Source organism: Mastigoproctus giganteus, chromosome 6 (assembly GCF_048544385.1).
Source record: "Mastigoproctus giganteus isolate SK-2022 chromosome 6, ASM4854438v1, whole genome shotgun sequence".
Lineage (NCBI taxonomy): Eukaryota > Metazoa > Arthropoda > Arachnida > Uropygi > Thelyphonidae > Mastigoproctus > Mastigoproctus giganteus.
In genome coordinates, this window is record NC_143580.1 from 17036674 (window position 1) to 17061082 (window position 24409).

General features: G+C 37.9%; 1 protein-coding gene across 10 annotated transcripts in view; it reads left to right on the forward strand.

The window, feature by feature from the left end:
• Window positions 1-24409, forward strand: part of LOC150084011 (serine/threonine-protein kinase MARK1) — a 343303-nt gene that overhangs the window by 266965 nt on the left and 51929 nt on the right. For all 10 annotated transcript variants that reach the window (XM_090375845.1, XM_090375847.1, XM_090375850.1 and 7 more), the window contains one exon: window positions 6231-6426. In XM_090375845.1, coding sequence (XP_090231971.1) covers window positions 6231-6426 — 196 coding nt within the window. The remainder of the gene's footprint in view (window positions 1-6230; window positions 6427-24409) is intronic.

Genomic DNA, 24409 nt, shown 5'->3' on the forward strand with positions numbered 1-24409 from the left:
GCTAACCTTCGTATCGTCTGCAAACTTGGACATTAAGCTTGATATACCATCATCAATATTATTTATAAATACAGAAAACAATAATGGACCCAATACTGAACCCTGAGGGACTCCACTAATAACATTAGTCCACGATGAGCAGTGTCCATTGATTACCACTCTCTGTCTTCTCCCCCTCAACCACCCCTTTATCCATAGCAGCAATTTGCCTCCAGTGCCACACTCCTCCAATTTGTGCAACAGTCTTCCATGTGCAACAGTATCAAAAGCCTTTCTAAGATCCAAGTATATAATATCAAAGTTATTCCGGGCATCCAGTTCTTTTGTGACTGCATCATAGTATCCAATCAAATTGGTCAGGCAAGACTTCCCCTTAACAAAACCATGCTGTGTCCAAGCTATAACTGAAGTCTTGTCTAGATGATCCTGCAGTGCTTCTTTAACCAGTGCCTTCATTAATTTTCCGGGAACAGAAGTTAAACTAACAGGTCTATAATTACTTGTGATGCCCTTTGATTTTCCTTTGTGAATTGGGGTCACATTTGCACATCTCCAGTCCCTGGGTACTTCCCCTGAGTCCAAGGAAGCTCTCATAATTATGGTTATGGGATTGCTTACTTCCTTTGCTGCCTCCTTTAATATAACCGGATAGATCCCATCCACCCCAGGTGCCTTTCTTGTGTTTATCTTCAACAATTTCTCCTCCACTTTACTCTCAGTTATTACAAGATTCTCTAGCTTACTGCCAGAGTTGAATACACCTCTGGCATTCCCCTCGCTGAATAACTCCTCATGTGTGAATGTCGATGCAAAATATTCATTTAGTTTGTTAGCTACCTGAGCAGGATCATCAACAGTTGACCCATCAATATCAAGTGGACCAATCTGATTCATCCCCTTCCTTCTAGAGTTTACATAAATAAAGAACTCTTTGCTGTTTTTCTTTGCATCCCTTGCCAAAGATTTCTCGTAATCTGCCTTCGCCTGCCTAACCTCCTTTGTAACTTGGCTACAGATTAACTTGTATCTATCATAGGCTTCTGTGTCACGTGTTAATTTGTATGTATCCCATCCATTTTTCTTCTCTGCCATATGTCTCATTAGTTCATCTGACATCCACTTAGGCCTAAACCTTGAACAATATTTCTTAGTTGGTATGTAAAGCCTAGTAGCTTCCAAGATAAGTTCTTTGAATGTTTCCCATTTTGAATTGCTGTTGGTAACATCATCAGTTGGTCCCACTGTATAGAATTTAAATACTGTCTCAGTCCATCGTAGTCGCCTTTACAAAAGCAATAACCCTTCCCTTTACCCCTACTGGTAGTTACCTCTTTGAGTAAATCCCACTTCAGCACACTGTGATCACTGCCACCTAGTGGTTCATTTACCTGCAGATTCTTAATGCATGAAGAATCACTACTGATAATCAAATCAAGAGTATTACTCCCTCTAGTTGCCTCCCGAACATGCTGATGTAGAAAACAATCATCCAATAAATCCACAAAAGCCTTGCTAGTGTGTGAGTGACCAGCCCCAAATTCCAGTCAAAAATCAGTTCCCGCTTTACGAGTTTTCGCTTTAAGAGTTCCCGGGTTTACGAGTTTTTTCCCCCCAAGTATCAACAAAATTTAAAATATGAACATTAATTGCAAAAAATGAATGTTAAACATTCATAAATACCGCATTTTAAACCACGTGTAGCTATACAACACAGTGAACCCCGCCTTTACGATATTAATCCATTCCAGAGACACTATCGTATCGTGAAAATATTGTAACGTGAACCCATTAACACATTGTTTTTTAGTTATTCGTTCCAAGATCTCGGAAGTTGAAATTTACGCTATATAACTAAGCTGTTTACCTCTCTAAAAGGTAATTTTTATAATGTAAATTGTATTAGTTACCAATTCAAATCAATTAAAATGCACTACACTTTCATCATTATCATATGTTCCGTTATAAGAATCAATTTTGAACAGCTTTGTGATATTTTTCTAAAGCAAATTTCTGGAGGTCACAACCATAAAACAATAAAAACAATTTTCACTTTCAGGTTTATTAGGCCTTTCTATTAGTGCAATCAATTATAAATGGGTAGTAAACTCTGTCATTGCATTTGCAAAAATACCTATAGCTGGAATTGTGTGGGTTTTTATATTATGGTGAAATGTGCTTCCCCTTCACTGCAATCTTCAATCATAAACATAAATTTTCCGAATCTGCTCTTCATTCCGTTTTTTTTTATACTTTGTAAACTCGTTACTCCATGCAAATCATGTTAGATACAATCTCACTTGCACGTATCGTGTTAGTTAGTTGCAATTTGTGTGTGCTGCTAAAAAATGCATATGCATGCTATTGTGAAATTTTTAAAGAAAAGAGAAGTGGTTATCTTGGAAACAAATGCCTCTTGAAACATTGAAGATGACTCCTTGTGGAACAAACCAACGAGTGCTGACTCAACAATTAGCAATCAGTGAGTGTGCATTTAGTCGATGATGATGAATAAATATTTTTTAACATTTGTAAGTCATATATAATTTCTTTAAATTATAATTTGCTTGATTTTACAGGCTATATTTTTATTTCTTTGGATAAATCAATCATTGTTTAAAGATAAATTAATTAGCTAACTAATTTCATTGTTGAGAACGTAACCCCTGTTTTTAACATTGTCTATTGGTAATAAATCCCTGCTTTATGAGTTTTCGCTTTACGAGCGCGCAAAGTCAGGAACTACCTGTAGTTAGTTGTGTACTTTACTACTAATAGAACCATACAATATTAATTTCAGAAATCTTGATAGGGTTAAGTCCCAGTGTTGCTGGATGTTTAAGTTTCTGCAATACAAAAATATTTGAAAACTTGCAGAAGTAGTTAACATATGTCTGTTCTAATTAAAGTCCAGATGAATAGCATATTGCTTTAACATGTAGGTGTCTGCAGAGTTTGTTCTTCTGTGATATTGTAGTGGTTTTACAATTTGTCACTTGCTTTGTGAAATCCTGTTGGAGATTGAAAGGATTCTTGAAGGTTTCTTCATTTGTAGCTGTAGCCATTCTTAGCTATTCTAAGGAAGGGGGATTCAGGTTTCTTTTGTGGGTAATTTCACTTTTTTTCAGCTTGCACGACATGTAAATCAGCCTGTTAGCATATAGATATAATATTGTTATGCAGTATTGCTTAAGGTGCTGATGAGCTGTGAAATCAACAAACAAAACCAAGCTATGATTTTAAGATTAATGTTATCTATATACAGTGCTGAATGATTGTTTAAAAGATTAATACAATTGACTATTTATAAGCTTAATGGACGTTTGAAACATCAGTGGCCAGATGAGGTCTAAAATTATCGAGACACCTATGGATCTACAGATAGTATACAAGGTGCCCCTTGACATAATCGGCTCTTTCATCGCAGTCTGTGGAATGTGAAGTAAAGTTATTTAATTAAATGGATTTTCGAAGATGTGAAAGACAAATTAGTGATGAGGGAATTCACTGGGTCTACTTAAATTATGCTTATTGGATTGAATCTGGGATTTATGATTTTTGTACAAGTGGAATTGGTTTGTTCCTGGGTAATGGTGGAATATTGTGATTATGGGACAGTTTTTTTATTCATTTCTTATGGATTTAAATTTTTTATTTTAGATATGACTTTGTCTTTGAATAAATTAAAGTACTCTTTCTTGAAATGAATGCCGTTTTCCTGTTTGACTGAAACATTTAATAAAATATGCTTCCTTGAAGGTTCTTGAATGTGAAGTATTCAGTTAATGATGCACAGCTGCTAACTGTGCTCTCTGGAATTAATTCCAGAGAGTTAGCAGCAGAATTAATGACAGAGGGCCAATCTTTCTTATTTGATTTAACCCCATCTCTTTTTGCAAAAACTTATTTTTTCCTCAGTCTTTTTCTTTTTACAAAAAAAAAATTAATAAATAAAACTACATTAAAATTGGATTTTTTAATTTTGCAAATTTCTGCTTATTTTTAATTGTTAACCATCAGGTGTGCTGTGGTAATGTACATTGCAAAACAAGAACATGGGATAATGGCATTATTCTTTGTTATGTGAAGCTTGTGTAATGCAATATTTAATGGTGCACTACTATGCTACATGTGGTTAGCACTCCACATGGCCAGTCCAGAAACTTTTGGCTTGTATCTCATATGTAATCTCTCAAACACTTACCCAGGTTAATGAGAAATGGAATAATCTCTTATTCAGAAAAAAAACTGGGTCTGTGGATTTCAATAAACTAATTTTAAGATGTCTTCAGACCTGGTTGGAAGAACTTTGAAGCTGCACTAAGTGGCTTTGTTCTATTTCCATTTTGAAGCTGTGTCAAGGGAGGGGGAGCTTTTTAACACCGTTTAAACAGTTTTTTGTAATTCAGATTCATTACCGGTATTATACGACAATAATATTGGTGGCATATCTTTTCCAAAAATTTAGGAGCAAATCATAACTTCCTCCAGTAATGAAGTTTCAAAATTGGAAATGTTTCCACCACTATGGGGGAGAGGGAATTCTCCCTGCTGAGACCAGACCTATGAACACAAGGAATCAAGAAATTTGAAATATGATTCTCATGTGGGGGAAGTCTTTGAAATCCCATGACAGCCTTCTTAGAAATAGATCTGATATTATCATTGTGGTGATTAAAAGATTTTTTGTCTTCTTCTAGATGATGGTGGAATGAGTATTGCAGTATATTCACTCTAGATTCTGATGTTTGGCTATGATGTCTTCAATATTTTTTGTTTCGGTATATTTTCATTTATTTTGCAGATTGAGAATTCTATAGTCTCCCTTTTTATTCCTTTGGTCTGATGACAAGAATCAAAAATGAATTCAAAAATATAACCTAGTAGCCAAATTTTTGGTATTTTGATTGTACTAGGCTTAGGTAATCAATCATTCAAGTATTATTTTAATAAACTAAAATCTTGCTATTTTATGTGGGAAGAGTTTTTCTAGTTTCAGTTTATTCACCATTCCATGTTATGCCTTTGCGTGGCATATTAAATTTTTGGTCCCTTGCAGGCAGATGTAGTGAGGTTCTTCCATGAGCAATTCAGTGTTTTCAGCTCACATAACATGCAGATCTCCGATCACACTTGTGCACATAGTACACTTTAGGAAGATTGCATTTGGCACCATATGAACAGGCATGCTACGACAAAGTAGTTGATGTACCAAGAATCCCTGGAACAACCAACACCATTCTGAATGTAAGTGGCTTGAAAGGCTGCAAAGGGATTATGGAAAGATGCTGACATCCTGGAATTAGTTGCATCCCACAAGGAAAGGAGTTCCTGTGCAATGGGCTCTTTCATATTGGACCCATACCAATTGTATGTTTTATCTGGATTATTTCATCATAAATACAGCGTTTGCAGGATGAAATAACAGAAAATTGATGGATGTAGGGTATGGTAGAAGAATGAGTGGAAGGGTGGGGATGGAAAAATCACAAAGTTCAAGCAGTGAGGAACAATTTAGGATAAATTATGTAAATCCATTGAAAGAAATTGAATGGGCAGAATTGGTTCAGATGTTTTGAGTCTGAAAAATGTTGACCAGATTTCAGGTTTTGATATCTATTTGGTACCCTATTGTTTGACATTGACATACCAAAAAATAAATAAATAAAAACTTATTAATTTAAACAACTATTAGAATCACACAAGTATATCCCTCCAGCATGACACTTTTGGTCTCCATCATTAATTATTTTTTAATTGTTAAGGTTTAGCCTATAGAAAATTCTTTTTGGCACCATGTATGTTAAAACATGGTGTTGTCTTCAGTTTCCATCTTTTTTATGCTTGTGATGCAAAGTTTTGGTTGTACAATTAGTTGGGAAATAAATATCTCCCTTTTTTTTGTGTGTGTATAGTATAAAAATTAAGAATACAACTTTTAAAGTTTCTCATTTTAACAACTTTCCACATTTTTCCCATTAAAAAAAAAAAAAAAAAAAAAAACACCTCTAATTGGCGAGTAAAAAGCACCACACATCTGTTACCAGTAGAGTAACATTAATTTTTTTTTTTTTTTTCTTTCTACCAGTTGGAATATCTAAGAGATTTTTATATATCTCTGATCTGAGCTGAGCTGAGCTGAGCTTTTGATATGCATTGAAAAATCTGAGGAATAAAATTTATTTGTATAATTTTCAGGTATCATTTTCTTATTATAGACTACTTATTTTCAGGAACTCAGTCCTTATCTAGTGGTAGCAGTCCCTCCAAAGCCCTTAGTTCTATACGAAAAGGACCACAGACAACAGGTTCTGTTAGTGCAGGCACAGCAAAATCAGCATTCAGTGGTATTCCTAGGAGGAACACTTATAATTACTCAGAAAACAAGGGATCCACAGAGAGAACAACTAGCACAGAATCTCCACTCAGGTATTTAACTCTGATTAAATATTGTAAAAATTAATTATAAAATAATAAATTACAATTATAAGATTTTTCTCTCATTGCTTCTAATAATTGTATTTAATGTCCCATTGTTTCTTAATATTCATTCCTTATACTATATAAGGGATGAGTTTTTGTATTTCTTTCTAAACCAAATTGTTGTATCCAACATTTGTGTGGATGTAATGTGAAAGATGCAGGTGCTCATTTCACATCTTTTCATAAATGAAATGAAATAGAAGGCATTTCTGAGCACGATACTAAAATACTAGAAGGAACAAGAGGATTTGTTATTGTAGTATTATTATTAGCCATATGTGCAAGGAAGCCTGGAGCTCTTGCTGTGCCAAAGGGAAAAAAAAAAAAAATAAATAATAAAATAAAATAAACTACCTGTTTGACTCCCTACTAACAGAGTACCTATCCCAGCTGATCTTTTAATTTCCCTAAGCTGTTAGCCTCAGCCACCCATGGAGTAACTTATTCTAGTAATTAACTTGCTGGCTAAAAGAAAAGTTCTGCCAAAGTTTATTGTATCTGAGGTTGGGTGGGGAATGGCTATAGATATCATCAGAATTCAGATCAGTCTTTGGAACACAAGCCTTCATTATTTTACTCCATGTTCTATTTTCTCAAAGATTTTTAGCCCTTATCAAAGTAAGTTTGATAAGGTTCCTCTAAGTTCCTCTAAGTTTGCTTGACACCATGGCCCCACATTCTTGGACTGTATTAGGCCTATTACCATTCATTTTTGTCTTGAATATCTATTTAACTAATCTCCCTCATTTCTTTATTTCAGTTGCCCATATATTAAATTAAGTTGCCTTTATCTTTATTGGATATTTGTTATCCCAAAATATTTTCTCATTTCATTTTAATGTGGTCTTTGCCATTGCTTCCATCTGTAGCTCCATTTTTCTTATAAACCTAAAGATTTAATTTTTGATAATTTATTTATTCCAGTTCCTTTTTATTTTAGTGGTAATAAAACAAACCAAAAGTTTCTGGACTGGCCACATGGAGTGCTAGCTGCATGCAGTATAACAGTTTGTCACTAGATACAACTGAACTAATTCATTGTGAATTAGTGCGACGAGTTTCACATCAATTGGATATTGTGCTTTTGCGCAATTGGTATTTAAGTGTTCTTGTAGTAAGTTTTGTACTTTTTTTTTTAATGAAAATCCCAAACACAAGAAAAGGTATCAAAACTCATAGTACTTAGTAACGTGCATGGGTTGAAGGAGAAGTATGGGGGAATATGCTGGAAACTTTGCTCTACAAACTAAACATGGGTTTCACCACTTCAAACCTCCAATAAGCAAACTGGTGGTATTTCACCGGTTGATGAGAGCCATCTACCACCTAGTGTTAGTACATATTAGTATTATATTATAGTATTGTATTATTAGTGCTATTTTATTTTAGTGTTAGTAGTGGTACTGGTTTATTAGTACTAGTAGTACCATGCATGGGTTGAGGGAGAAGTTGTAGTACACTTGAAGTAATGTTTTTCCACCTTTTTGTAGCTGAGTAAAATTCAGTAAATAAAATACAGCTATTTATAGAGAAAAAATGGATTCCACATCTCAAAACAAATGCAATTCATTTTTGTAGAAAATGAAAAGTGAAGCCAGTCGACATCGCTGGACAGTGCAGAGTCGAGTCAGTTTGGTGTGACATAAGCACTGGGAGATCAAAATTGAGAGTAGGAGGGTGCTATAGGCGTAATGACTCTGAGTATAATAAGAAATTGTACATGGAAATACAGAGTGTCTTATAATGGGGGGATTTTAATTTCCCAGATATTGACTGGAATTTGTGGGTTGGTCACTTACACGCTAGCAAGGCTTTTGTGGATTTATTGGATGATTGTTTTCTACATCAGCATGTTCGGGAGGCAAGTAGAGGGAGTAATACTCTTGATTTGATTATCAGTAGTGATTTTTCATGCATTAAGAATCTGCAGATAGAGGAACCACTAGGTGGCAGTGATCACAGTGTGCTGAAGTTGGATTTACTCAAAGAGGTAACTACCATCAGGGGTAAAGGAAAGGGTTATTGCTTTCGTAAAGGCGACTACGATGGTCTGAGACAGTATTTAAATTCTACACAGTGGGACCAACTGATGATGTTACTAACAGCAAATTCAAAATGGGAAGCATTCAAAAAACTTATCTTGGAAGCTACTAGGCTTTACATACCAACTAAGAAATATTGTTCAAGGTTTAGGCCTAAGTGGATGTCAGATGAACAAATAAGACATATGGTAGAGAAGAAAAATGCATGGGATACATATAAATTAACACGTGACACAGAAGACTATGATAGTTATAAGTTGATCTGTAACCAAGTTACAAAGGAGGTTAGGCAGGCGAAGGCAGGTTACGAGAAATCTTTGGCAAAGGATGCAAAGAAAAACAGCAAAGAGTTCTTTACTTCTGTAAACTCTTGAAGGAAGGGTATGAATCAGATCGGTCCACTTGATATCAATGGTTCAACTCTTGATGATCCTGCTCAGGTAGCTAACAAACTAAATGAATATTTTGCACCGACATTCACACATGAGGAGTTATTCAGCGAGGGGAATGCCAGAGGTGTATTCAACTCTGGCTGTAAGCTAGATAATCTTGTAATAACTGAGAGTAAAGTGGAGGAGAAATTGTTGAAGATAAACACAAGAAAGACACCTGGGGTGGATGGGATCTATCCAGTTATATTAAAGGAGGCAGCAAAGGAAGTAAGCAAACCCTTAGCCATAATTATGAGCTTCCTTGGACCCAGGAGAGGTACCCATACACTGGAGATGTGCAAATGTGACCCCAATTCACAAAGGAGGATCAAAGGGTGGCGCAAGTAATTATAGACCTGTTAGTTTAACTTCTGTTCCAGGAAAATTAATGGAGGCACTGGTTAAAGAAGCACTGCAGGATCATCTAGACAAGACTTCAGTTATAGCTCGGATGCAGCATGGTTTTGTTAAGGGAAAGTCTTGCCTGACCAATTTGATTAGATACTATGATGCAGTCACAAAAGAACTGGATGCCCGGAATAACTTTGATATTATATACTTGGATCTTAGAAAGGCTTTTGATACTGTTGCACATGGAAGACTGCTGCACAAATTGGAGCAGTGTGGCATTGGTGGCAATTTGCTGCTATGGATAAAGGGATGGTTGAGGGGGAGAAGGCAGTGAGTGGTAACAAATGGACACTGCTCATCGTGGACTAATGTTATTAGTGGAGTCCCTCCATTATTGTTTTCTGTATTGATGATGGTATATCAAGCTTAATGTCCAAGTTTGCAGACAATACAAAGGTTGGCAGGGTTGTTAAGGACACTACTGATGCTATGCTGCTGCAACAGGATCTGGAAAGGTTGAGCAGATGGGCTCAGAGTTTGCAAATGAAGTTTAACATTGACAAATGTAAAGTACTACATATGGGAAACAGCAACCCCAGAGCAGCGTACCAACTCTGTGGTACTACACTGACAGTGGTAGAGAATGAAAAGGACCGGGGGGTTAATTGTGCAGGCAGATATGAAGTTCTCTGAGCAGTGCAGACGGGCTGCAAGAGTAGCTCATGGTGTCTTATCAATGATATACAGGAATTTTTCTAGCAGGGATAAGGAGGTGATTATTCCCTTGTATAAGGCAATGGTCAGGCCACACCTTGAGTTCTGTATACAGGTCTGGAGGCCTCATTTCAAGAAGGATGTAGAGCTGTTGGAACGAGTACAGAGAAGGGCAACAAGATTAGTGAATGGAACAAAGGGTTGCTCTTACGAAGAAAGGCTTAAGTTTTGCAAATTACAGTGTCTGGAGAGTAGGCACCGGCGAGGTGATCTGATAGAGGTGTATAAAGCCTTGAATGGTTTGTGCGTGTTGAATGCTGATGGGATTCTGCCTCTTTCTCAGAATAATCACCTGAGAGGGCATAAATTCAAATTGAGGAAAGACAGATGTAGGATAGATGCTCGGAAATTTGCCTTTAGCCAGCAGGTAGTTGGTTGGTGGAACAGACTTCCATCCCTTGTTGTGGAAGTTGATAGCCTAAATACATTTAAGGCTCAGCTGGACAGGTATTTCGAACGAACGGAGGGTTGAAGTGGAAGTGGTGTTTTTTTTTTTTTTTTTTTTTTGGCTGATGCTACATAAGCTTGCTTTCTTGCATCATAATGCCGCTACTAATGATAAGGAAGGATGTAGAGCAACAGGATGATAATAATAATATTAAAAGCTTACTTACTGCCTGCTTATTGCATCCTCCAAGAAATTTATGTAATGATGTGGAAGGCAGACCATTAAGCTCTGCTAAATTTATATAATACGATTAATACTGAATTATAAAGAAAGTTTCTGACTCTACATTGAAAAGTGTGCTGAAATAGCTGGATCCTACACACCACAGTGCCCTGAGAGTGGCTACAGGAGCCTTTTGTGCATCATCAGTGCAAAGTTTGTACATAGCAGCTCATGAACCACCACTCCATTTATGGAGTCAAAGGAGACAAAATTTTATATAATTATGCTGTAAAAATTCGTAGTCTCATCAATCTTCTAGACTGTGAATGTCTTCACCAAAGTGGGAAACTTTTTATAATCACAAACCAGTATTCATTAAACCAGCAGGTATACATCTATAAAGCCTGCTCATGGAATGGCAGATTAATCTGGACGATGTTGCAAAAGATAATCAAACACTACATCCCCTATTGGGACATCTGGCCTCCCAAATGTAAGAAATATTTTCCGCAATGGGGCAAAAGTACTATCCCAAATCAGAACGCCCAATTGTAATATTTTGCTTATGTAGAAAACTCTGCACATTCTCAGCACAGCTATAATGATGGATCAAAATTAAACATGCTCACAGGCATGGCAGAATTCATTCAGACACAGTTATTTCCCAAGAGCTTCCATTCAAATCAAGTGTGTATACTGCAGAGCTGACTGCAATTAGAATATATTGTACAGCACTCCTTTGTGAAAAGAATTATCTTTTTTCGAGTTAAGTGCAGGCCATGCAATTCACCACTTAGATACTATAAACCATCTACAGATAAGTCAAGTCTATTCCTGGTTACCATACCTCATGAGAAGGAAACTAATAGTGATGTTTTTTTTTTTTTATGAAACCCCCAAACACGAGAGGTAATAGAATCTATAGTACTTAGTACCATGCTTAGGTTGCAGGTTGAGAAGACAAAAGAATATATTTGTTGACATTAGACTTGAACTAAGTTGTTCCAGAAAACGGCAGTTGAATGAATAGACGAGGAAGATGAAAAGTTGGACAGTAAATGGATGTTGATTGGTGGTGACACGTGTTCGGACTGTTTTGAGAGAGAGAGAGAGAGAGAGAGAGAGAGAGAGAGAGAGAGAGAGAGAGAGTGGAAATTATAGAAGCCAATTCAGAAGAACAGTTCCCATGGAAGTATCTGTAGAAGAGGCATGCAGCAGAAACAGTACGTCTGTGAGATAGCGAGTGGAGAGACTCTGTTTGAGAGGAGTCATTAATTAATCTAACTGCCCTCTTCTGAATGGAATCTAGAAGCCGCAGAGAGGTTTTAGGGGCACCGCCCCAGATGTGGAAACAATATTCCATGGTAGGGCAGATTTGCGATTTGTAAAGAGTGAAGAGCTGTTTGGAAGAAAAGTAATGCCGAAAGAGAAAACCAAGTTTTTTAGATGCAGAGGAAGCAATATTTGTAATGTGCTTGAGCCAAAAGAGATTAGAAGTCAGGGTAATCCCCAAAAGAGATATCATTTTGCCTAGAAATCGGAGTGTCACCAAAGATAAGCATAGGAGCAGAAGAGATATAAGATAGGACTGAGTTTTAGAAGGATTGAAATCAATTAAGTTGTCTTTGCTCCACTAGAGGATTACCTGGAGAGTGGCATTTAAGGAATTGGTAGTGGATATTCGAGAAGTTGAAGCTGATTGAGCAGGGCAAAGTTTTTCAAAATGGAAAGTGAAATGCAATGTGCTACATCGGTAAAACTATGGATAAGATTTACAGTCATTGGAAGAAGGTCATTAATATACAAGAGGAAAAGAGTGGGAGAAAGAACTGAACCTTGGGGGACACCAGCATTAATGCAGAAGTTAGAAGACAGAGAGCCATCTACCATCACCTTCAGTGAGCGATCAGAGAGAAACTGGATAACCAATTACAAAAAACAGTTGGCCAACCATAAAATGGAAGCTTGTTTAGAAGACCTTTATGCCGAACACGATTGAAAGCCTTTGGGACGTCAAGAGCTACTGCTTGTATTTCACCAAACTTTTCCATTGAATTTGTCCATAAATGGGTAACATAAGTCAGAATATCACCAGTGGATCGACACTGACGGAATCCATACTGGCAATCGTTGATCAGACGGAAGGTTTCTAGGTAGTTTAGGAGTTGGCGGTTAATTGATTTCTCCATTACTTTACAAAGAGTAGAAGTAATTGCAATGGGATGATAATTGGACAGGAGGGATTTGTCACCCTTTTTAGAAACTGGCTGGATATGAGCAAATTTCCAAGCAGAAGGTAAAAACCTTTGTAATACGAAAGTGAAAAAAGGCAGCAAAGAACAGGAGTAAGTTCAGGACCACAGGTTTTGAGAACAAGTGGAGAAATACCATCAGGACCTGGAGCTTTCTTGCATGAAGATTCATTAAAATCCTTCTGACATCCTTTTGATGGAAGACCACAGGAGGCATTGAATGGAACGTGTTGGGAATGGTTGGAGGTGTTTTACCAAGATCATTAATACAGGAGTTGGAAGAAAAGTGGGCTGCTAGCAGATCAGCTTTATCCTTGGCTGAAGTGACAACAGAACCATCTAGTTTTGACAGAGGTGGGAACAGGGATGGGGAAAAGTTGCAGCTAATAGCTTTGGCCAAAAGACTAGAATTCTCGGCTACCATTTGGACAAGTTTTTGAAGAAAGTTTTCTACTCTTAGCCTGTTCAAAATCTAGTTTGAACTGATTAGTAACGGCTTTACAATTGTTGCGAGCTTTGGCGTAGGGAGAAAATGAAGAATTGGAAACAAGCCAATTACGATATGCAATGTTCTTCTCTTGAACAGCCTTAGCACATTTATTGGAAAACCAAGGTTTAGATAAACAACGAGATTTCAAAGTGGAGTGTAGAATAAAGGATTCCATTCCTACAAGAATAATTTCACTGACACGATCAAAGCAAACGTTGACATCAGAAGTTTTGAAACAGTAATCTGACGAAGGAAAAGAAGAAAAGAAATCTCGCAGGTCATCTCATTTTGCATTCTTGTAATGCCAAACAATACGAAGTTGGGAATAGCCACAAGATAAAGGCTCCATTGGAGAAGAGACAATCACCAAGTTGTGATCTGAGGTGCCTAAAGGACCACTCACTTGAACCGTGTACTTAGAAGGGTTGTTTGTGAGAAAAAGATGAAGCGTGTTGGCTGTAAGGTTAGAATTGTCTGGGATTCTTATAGGTAAATGAACAATCTGTGCAAGGTCATTAGTAATTGCAAAAGCCTCAGCATCTCGGCCAGCTGGAGTTGTGAACATTAAATTCACCAAGGAAAATTACCTCACTGTTAGGAAAGTTGGACTTGGAGAAAGTCAAGTTGCATAGAGAGGAAGTCAAAGAGCTCCAAGTGATTATTGGAGTTGAGAGAACAGTAGAGACAGCAGATGAATTTGACACAATGAGGTAGAGAGATTTTTTTAAGCCAGAGAAAATCGAAAATAGGGGATTCCATATTACCAAGTCTCTGATAGGGAATATCAGTAGACATATGCACAAGTACCACCTTCGAGGCAAAAGGAATCATACACTGCATAATTTGGGCAACTGAGATGAGCAGTAGTTGAATCAATCAATAACTGAGATTCGGTCAGAAAAAGTACATGGGTTTGGGCGACTGCAAGTGGAAATGGACATAGTTGAGATTAGAATTGAGACCACGTATATTTGTGAAATGAACTAGGAAGTGTTTGGGGGGTTTAGATTTTGCAGATAAGCTTACTCTATTAGTTTGATAATTCATGGTGTATTCAATAGTAAGAAAAAGTGGTGTGGGGAAATGTATGAAGTAATGACAGTTTTGGATATGGCATACACATGGTAAGAATATACCCAGATCCTTGACATAACATGACCTTGAGAGTGTCCCTCGCATACACAGTACTTGGACACACTGCTGATAACCAGATCAAGAGTATCACTCTCTCTGGTTGCCTCTCGAACATGCTGGTGCAGAAAACAATCATCCAATAAATAATACACTAGTCAGACTTTTGTGCATTTATTGGATGAGGTATTATTAAGGTTTCAAAATGGCAGAAGGCTATTAAATTGTAGCAGGGTACTTAATGATTTTGTAATAACTGAGAGCAAAGTGGAGGGGAAATTGTTGAAGTTAAAAATAAGAAAAGCACCTGGGGTGGATGGGATCTATACAGTTATATTAAACGAGGCGGCAAACAACTAAGCAAACCCTTAGCCATAATTATGACAGAATTCTTGGACTCAGGGGGGGTTCACACAGACTGGAGATGTGCAAATGTATCCCCAATTCACAAAGGGGGATCGAAGGGTGACACGAGTAATTACAAACCAGTTAGTTTAACTTCTGTTCCGGGTAAAATAATGGAGTCGCTGGTTAACGATGCATTGCAGGATCATCTAGACAAGACTGCAGCAATAATTCAGACACAGCATGGGTTTATTAAAGGAAAGTCTTGACTGACAAATTTGATAGGATATTATGATGTGGTTACAAAGGAACTGGATGCCAAAAATAATTTTGATATCATATATTTGGATTTCAGGACACTGTTGCGCATAGAAGACTATTGTACAAATTGGAGCAGAATGGTATTAAGGGTTGCTACAATGGATAAAAGGATGGTTAAGTGGGAGAAGACAGAGGGTGGTTATCAATGGGTGCCGCTTTTCGGGGACTAATGTTATTAGTGGAGTCCCACAGGGTTCGGTGTTAGGTCCACTGTTGTTTTGTATATTTATCAATGATATTGATGAAGGTATATCAGGCTTAATGTTGAAGTTTGCAGATGATACAAAGGTTGGCAGGGTTGTTAATGACAGTAATGGCAGTGTGCTACTGCAACATTATCTAGATTTGGGCAGATGGGCTAAGAAGTGGCAACTGAAGTTTAACCTTGGAAAATGCAAAGTACTGCATATGGGTAGAAGTAACCCCAGAGAAACGTACCAACTGTGTGGTACTACACTTAAGGTGGTAGAAAATGAAAAAGACCTGGGGGTAATTGTGCAGTCAGATGAAGTTTTTTTTCTGAGCAATGCAAACAGGCTGCAAGGGCAGGTCATGGGGTTTTGACAATGATATATAGGAATTTTGCTAGCAGGGAAAAGGAGGTGATTGTCCCTCTGTATAAGGCAATGGTTAGGCCACGCTTTGAGTACTGTGTACAGGTCTGGAGCCCTCATTTTAGGAAGGATGTAGATTTGCCTGAGGTGTACAGAGAAGGGCAACAAGATTGGTGTGGGGGAATGAAGAGATCCTCTTACCAAGAGAGGCTTGAGTTCTGCAAATTGCAGTGGCTGGAGACTAGGCAATTGCGTGGTGATCTGATTGAGGTGTATAAGGCCTTGACTGGGTTGAGCACGCTGAATTCTGATGGGATCCTTCCACTTGTTCAGATTACGAACCTAAGGGGGCATAAATTCAAATTAAGAAAGGACAGATGTAGAATAGATGTGTGGAAATTTGCCTTTAGCCAGTGGGTTGTTAATTGCTGGAACAAACTTCCATCTGTCATTGTGGAAGTTGATAGGGTGAATAAATTTAAGGAGGAACTGGACAGGCATTTGGAGGGAATGGTGTGTTTTTTGTTTGGCTGATGCTGCATAAGCTCATACACTTGCTTTTTTGCTTCACATGCCACTACTACTCCCTCCAGTCACTATCTGGCAGAGTAGAGGTAGCAAGATTATACACTAGCTGATCCGGAAGTCTCCTAAAGAGTTACCGATTGGTTCGGTCTGGTGTACTAACTAGCAGCCGGCCTGCAAACACCGTTTTAGAGCTGTACCCTTGAAATGTAAGGAAGATTGGATCTTGCCATGATTTTCATCATAACCTCAAAAGCCATCAATCATACTGCTTAATGGGAGAGATGGGGAAGGGTTGACCGGAACTTAGCTCTGGAGACTAAACATATGTTCCACCACTTCAAGCCTCCAACAAGCGAAGTGGTGGTATTGCACCGGTTGATGAGAGTCATCTACCACCTAGTATTGCCTGGTAACACAGAGGGCCAGCATTCCTCCATGGGGTGGGTGCCACACTTCGTTGGTTCATACCTGAGTGGTCAGGTTGGTTCCAGTGTGCATGTGCATGGGGATTATACCCAGGATTACTAATAGTCCCACCATCGTGAAGGTGCAAGCAGAGGATTTGGCTGTCACAGGATTGGCCGGACTTCCCCGAAATTGGGTCCACTTCACTTGAGTGTCACCCGAATATCAGTTTCATCAGAGTTTTAGACTCCCAGGTAGCAAGTACAGCTTGTCTAGCTTATCTGAGAGAATGACTGTGACAACCTCAAGGACCATTTGTTGGATATGTGGACATTTAAGGATTTCTAACAGTGAACAAGCAGGGTAAGTAGCAAAAATTCCAGCATCAAGGTTAGCATCACAACATCAGGTCCCATATCACTATTATAATTCTTTCATTCAAAAACTGGTAATGAAATATGGGCACATTTCTGATAGTTAAATGGATAATAAATTAATGCAAATAAAACAAGTACCGCAACCTGGAAATGAAGCTTCTGGAAAGACAGACGTGAAGCATTTATTCTTGCAGGACATTGCACACATGCATATTTAATTAGAAGTGCCACCAGCATATTTGCAATGTAAAGTTCACCTCACTGCACGACATCTACTGTTGAACTGCCCACTTTATCAGACACAAAGAAATCAAACTATCCTTCAAAATTCCCAGCTTACAACACAGTCTCTAATGGATATTCTTGGGGATGATGAAAGTCTTAATAAACTATTTATATACTTAAAACTGATAAAATTCTGTCTCCAAATATAATACACCATTTAAAGTTTAAAAATATATGGACTAGTTGCACATAGTGCATAAAGTAACACATATCACCTAGTGATATTATGAAGCCCTCACTCGGTGCTACAGAGATAATATCCAGTTGATACATGAAAGTAGAAATTCAGGACGAGATAATACTTACCAGTTTAGAGTAAGCGTGGATGTGTGGTATCATTCTGATTATGTGGTGGGTCACCTACTCCTAATATTAAACGGAAACAGAGGCATGTGCATTGCGAAATCTTTTTTTCAATTTGGAGTGGAACTGGATTTTGGAAAGACATTGCATGTATTGAGAATTGAGAGGCTCATTGTTTATGGATTAACGGTCTGGGCTGAGGATGTTTTTGCATGTCATAGCCTTGTAACTGATTCTGGGACTGATTTGATCTTGAGGAAATTGAGGGTCTCACATGATGGTTAGGACAATGTGAAAAATTTAAGTCCTATTCTTTGTGCTCTGTGGCTCTGTAATCATAAACCTTTTGGGTCAAAATAAAGAACTGGAAAGTTCAATTGGTCCAGTTTGGCCTGGCTGGAATTAACTAAGATTTTATCTGGAAGAGGACTATAGTCCATAAATGGAAGATAGGATGCCAGAAGCAGATAGAGGTTCTTATTGTGTGAGTGGATGTGATATGGCCTTACGTATGCATCTTAAAACAACAATCTGCCCATCTTTGCAAGTTCATGATGCTATCCCACACAGCTTTGATTAATCTTCTGGTGCTGATCTTCCTTAGGAATTAATGTTGCTGCTCTATACTACTTCCTTGGACTCTACTAGCTGCTCATTGTGCTGCTTGCAGCTTCACAATAGATTGTGTGTTCAGTGGTATGAATATATACAGTTGCTGTTCATGATGAAAATTGTGTTTGTAACTTGTTTATAATATGCCACAACGTAATGACAGTGTTCTATAGGTTTTATTGTGTGACACTGTGTAAATCTAATGGTATATATATCCTTGAGTATTTTGTGTACATTCATTGGGGTTGCTTAATACAATAAATACATTTTAAAAATGTCATAAATAATTTATAGGGGAAGGGGAGGAGGATTTTCTTTTCTTTTAGTTTTCTTTTCTAAAAGTTTTCTTTTAGCCAGTGAGTTGTTAATTACCAGACTAAGTTGCCTCTTCATATAGTTGACACTATTAACAAGTACAGGTCACTGATGAAAAAAAGCCATGAATTAGGGTTGAATTTGAAAGTGTCTGCAATTCTGCCCAGACACGATAGGGGGGGAGTATATGATGAGAGCCCTGTCGATCAATTCGGCCCTGGAAAGATTGTGCAGGACTCAAGGGGTAGAATTTTTCAGCCTGGTCTGTACTTGTTAACAGGAGAGACTGCTTCTACAGGGATGGGATACACTTAAATAAAAAGGGTGCAAGAATGTTTGCTGATGCTATCGAGGCAGTGTTAGGTGGGTTGGAGAACTGCTAGATTGGGGGGATACAAGGACTAATAGATTAACACTGGCAGAGGAGAAAGTGATTCTTGCACTGCTTCTATTGGAATGAGCAGCAGCCTGGAAAATAAGATGCAGGATATTACAGAGACTGCTGGGAATCATGGGGTACAAGTAAACACATGGGTTGTGTTAGGGTGGCTAAGAGGAAGAGCAGGTGCATGTATACTTGCGTGTACACCAATGCTAGGAGTTTAGTAAATAAATTTGATGAATTTGAGGTATTGCTCAAAACATCAAAGGCAGATATTGTGGGGATTTCAGAGATGTGGTGTCACACAGATATAAGGAATGCAGAACTGGAATTTGGGGAGTACAATGTGTACAGAAAGGATAGACTGGATAGGAAGGGAGGAGGGGTTATGCTATTAGTTAAGAAACACATAAAATCCAAGGAAGTGAAGCCAGTCGACATCACTGGACAGTGCAGTGTCGAGTCAGTTTGGTGTGACATAAGCATTGGGAGATCAAAATTGAGAGTAGGAGTGTGCTATAGGCCTAATGACTCTGATGACTATAATAAGAAACTGTACAGAGAAATAGTGGGCCAGTAAATCAGAGAGTCTTATAATGGGGGATTTTAATTTCCCAGATATTGACCGGAATTTGGGGGCTGGTCACTCACACACTAGCAAGGCTTTTGTGGATTTATTGGATGATTATTTTCTACATCAGCATGTTCGGGAGGCAACTAGAGGGAGTAATACTCTTGATTTGATTATCAGTAATGATTCTTCATGCATTAAGAATCTGCAGATAAATGAACCACTAGGTGGCAGTGATCAGTGTTCTGAAGTGGGAGTTACTCAAAGAGGTAACTACCATTAGGGGTAAAGGGAAGGTGTATTGTTTTCGTAAAGGCGACTACGATGGACTGAGACAGTATTTAAATTCTATACAGTGGGATCAACTGATGATGTTACCAACAGCAAATTCAAAATGGGAAGCATTCAAAGAACTTATCTTGCAAGCTACTAGGCTTTACATACCAACTAAGAAATATTGTTCAAGGTTTAGGCCTAAATGGATGTCAGGTGAACTAATGAGACATATGGTAGAGAAGAAAACTGCATGGGATACATATAAATTAATGGGTGACATGGAAGCCTATGATAGATATAAGCTGGTCTGTAACCAAGTTACAAAGGAGGTTAGGCAGGCGAAGGCAGATTACGAGAGATTCTTGGCAAGGGATGCGAAGAAAAACAGCAAAGAGTTCTTTACTTATGTAAACTCTAGAAGGAAGGGGATGAATCAGATTGGTCCACTTGATATCGATGGGTCAACTGTTGATGACCCTGCTCAGGTAGCTAACAAACTAAATGAATATTTTGCATCGACATTCACACATGAGGAGTTATTCAGCGAGGGGAATGCCAGAGATGTATTCAACTCTAGCAGTAAGCTAGAGAATCTTGTAATAACTGAGAGTAAAGTGGAGGAGAAATTGTTGAAGATAAACACAAGAAAGGCACCTGGGGTGGATGGGATCTATGCAGTTATATTAAAGAAGGCAGCAAAGGAAGTAAGCAAACCCTTAGCCATAATTATGAGAGCTTCCTTGGACTCAGGGGAGGTACCCATGGACTGGAGATGTGCAAATGTGACCCCAATTCACAAGGGAGGATCAAAGGCTGACACAAGTAATTATAGACCTGTGAGTTTAACTTCTGTTCCCGGAAAATTAATGGAGGCACTGGTTAAAGAAGCACTGCAGGATCATCTAGACAAGACTTCAGTTATAGCTCGGACACAGCATGGTTTTGTTAATGGGAAGTCTTGCCTGACCAATTTGATTGGATACTATGATGCAGTCACAAAAGAACTGGATGCAGGGAATAACTTTGATATTATATACTTGGATCTTAGAAAGGCTTTTGAAACTGTTGCACATGGAAGACTGCTGCACAAATTGGAGCAGTGTGGAATTGGAGGCAAATTGCTGCTTTGGATAAAGGGGTGGTTGAGGGGGAGAAGACAGAGAGTGGTAATCAATGGACACTGCTCATCGTGGCCTAATGTTATTAGTGGAGTCCCTCAGGGTGCAGTATTGGGTCCTTTATTGTTCTCTGTATTTATAAATGATATTGATGATGGTATATCAAGCTTAATGTCCAAGTTTTCAGATGATACGAAGGTTGGCAGGGTTGTCAAGGACACTACTGACACTATGCTGCTGCAACAGGATCTGGAAAGGTTGAGCAGATGGGCTGAGAGGTGGAAAATGAAGTTTAACATTGACAAATGTAAAGTACTACATATGGGAAACAGCAACCCCAGAGCAACGTATCAACTCTGTGGTACTACACTGACAGTGGTAGAGAATGAAAGGGACCTGGGGGTGGTTGTGCAGGCAGATAATTAGTTCTCTGAGCAGTGCAGACGGGCTGCAAGAGTAGCTCATGGTGTATTGTCAATGATATATAGGAATTTTTCTAGCAGGGATAAGGAGGTGATTATTCCCTTGTATAAGGCAATGGTCAGGCCACACCTAGAGTACTGTATACAGGCCTGTAGGCCTCATTTCAAGAAGGATGTAGAGCTGCTGGAACGAGTACAGAGAAGGGCAACAAGATTAGTGAATGGAACAAAGGGGTGCTCTTACGAAGAAAGGCTTAAGTTTTGCGAATTACAGTGTCTGGAGACTAGGCACCAGCGAGGTGATCTGATAGAGGTGTACAAAGCCTTGAATGGTTTGAGCATGCTCAGTGCTGATGGGATTCTTCCTCTTGCTCAGAATAATCACCTGAGAGGGGAAAAAAATTCAAATTGAGGAAAGACAGATATAGGATAGATGTGCGGAAATTTGCCTTTAGCCAGCGGGTGGTTGGTAGGTGGAACAGACTTCCATCCCTTGTCGTGGAAGTTGATAGCCTAAATAAGTTTAAGGCTCAGCTGGACAGGTATTTCTAACGAACAGAGGGGTGAAGTGGAAGTGGTTATTTTTTATTTATTTATTTTACTTTATTATTTTTTTTTTTTTTCGGCTGATGCTACAAAAGCTTGCTTTCTTGCGTCAAATGCCTCTACTAATGCTAATGCTATTTGGCTAACTAATACTAATAAAATAGTTTCTTTTCATAGTGTGGTTAGTGCATAGTAGTTAAATTTCATAGTGGCATTCTCTTTAAGAAACTGCAGTACTGCACCATGTTTGATAACTTGTCCATGTGAATGATAAACTATGACTTTATTTTTGCATTTTAAGCATAATACAAAAACTGTTTGCCAGTCAAATAACTAAAATTGAAATCAGGAGTTGGGGGGGGGGTGATGTGCATTGGTGCAAAAAAGTTCTATACAAAAAAAAAAAAGTAGCAATAAATATAGGATACAATTTAAACTCTAGCATTATGCAATAATGTGAAAAATATTTTGCATATTTTATCTACCTAAATCCGGGTGGGACACCTGTCATTGCTTGTGGATACTCATCTAAATATATTATTAACATAAATTGTACTTTTTGAAAAAGAATGTAAATGTAAACATCATTGTGATATTTTCATATAATTTTATTAAGAATTGGATATAGCAGGTTTAGGAAACTGACTCTGCATGACCACACATGAAAAGTGTTATAATAAAAAAATTAATCAGGTGCTGACTTTCTTAGTGCATAATACAGGTCGACCATCACTAATCCGGTTCCACCGCTAATTTGGGCATGATTTCTGCGAGCGTAATTTAAAATTTCCCGGGTTCACCCAACCTGCCACTACTGTTTTGGTGGCATTGGTTCTGGCATCAGCTGTTGGTGCGAACTTGTAAACACTGGAAAGCCATTCCCACTTGTTTTTCTGCATTTATTATTATAACCTGCTCACATTTAGCCCCAGCCATGGTTCCAGTGTATAAAGGAAGTGCCTCCGTGATGTAAAGTGCAAGTACCGTACATTGTCCATAACAGATAAAGTTGAACCTCTGAAAAAATTGGACAGCGGTGTGTCTGTGAGAAGTTTAACTCTGCTTAATTGTAAATTCCAGTAACTTCTCTCAGTTGCTCTTATCTTAGTAATTTTCTTTTAGCCATTCCTTTTTAGATTTTTTTTTAACAACACACTTGTACAAACTTGTGGAAAAACACAACACAGTATGATGGATAATACAGCGCCCTTACAAACTTGTTTTCACAAAATCTTTAACAATACTGACAAACCTATTGCAACATTTGAGAGTTTATTTTATCGCAGTTAGTTTTAATGCAGCGCTCGCCACACATGCAATAAACTAATTGCAGACGACTTTCATATGTATGCCGTAATAGCGTCACACACATGTGGCCGACACGGCTTCTTAAGAAATAAAGTAACCAACATATGTGGCCACATATATGCAACATAAAAAATTTTTTTTTTTTTTTTTTTTTTTTTTATATATATATTTTAAGCGAAAAAATGACAACACTGACATTACAATATTTATTTTAGAATTACTAATCAAATTATTTCCTAATTATTTTTTGGCCCCTGAGGAATTTTTTTCTTAAGGTTAGCTGTTGGGTAAAATGTATGTGCTAAAATAACCACCGGTGATCCGGCACCACACAGGTCCCAACGCTGCCAGATTAGTGAGGGTCGACCTGTAGTAAGTATTACAATTTTATGGAAAGTGTAGCGAGAGAAAGGTAGGAAGACAAGTGATGATAAATGAAGTTTGATTGATGATAGTGTAAGAAGTATGGCCTATGATGTGAGAACGAACACAAACCTGGCCAGTTTCCTGAATTTTATTTCGTAATTGTGAGAATATTTATTAATATGAAGTTGGAAAATAAGGGCTGAAACCACGAGAGCAGATGTAACCTATTTTAGATTTGTTTTGTCGTTATATATATTTTTTTTTCTTACAAATTAAAGAAGTCATCATGCATTGATAATTATCTTAAATCCAGAACCCAACCTTGAATATAAATTCACAGTTAGATAGTCATATCTGGTTCTCCAGAAGATGACTTGTTAGTCTTTTGTTCCAAATGGACATATTTTCTAATCTGGGAAACTATCTTTCCCCCACTACTAGGTGGGATAGCCCACAACTGTTTTACAAGGCCCACCAGTCTAGGTAAAGATAACCAGATATACAGTCACTATTATGTTAGCATCATTATAACAAAATGAAACAAATAAAAATGACGTTAAACAACGACTGGCTATACCTGATATTTTGGTGTCTGTTATAACCTCATGCAAGTTTAGATTGTCTTATCCTTTGTTGTATAAAGCAAATAAATCTAAAAACAAAGACAAGTCTTACTGCTGAACAGCTGAAGAATAGTTTAAGTTGCCATGAGCTGTGTTATACATTATATTGAAGTTCTAGTAAAGCAATAACAGTGCTTATGATGCCTAGGCAGAATGGTTGCCTTCCTCAGAAGGTTTCAGACACATTAAAT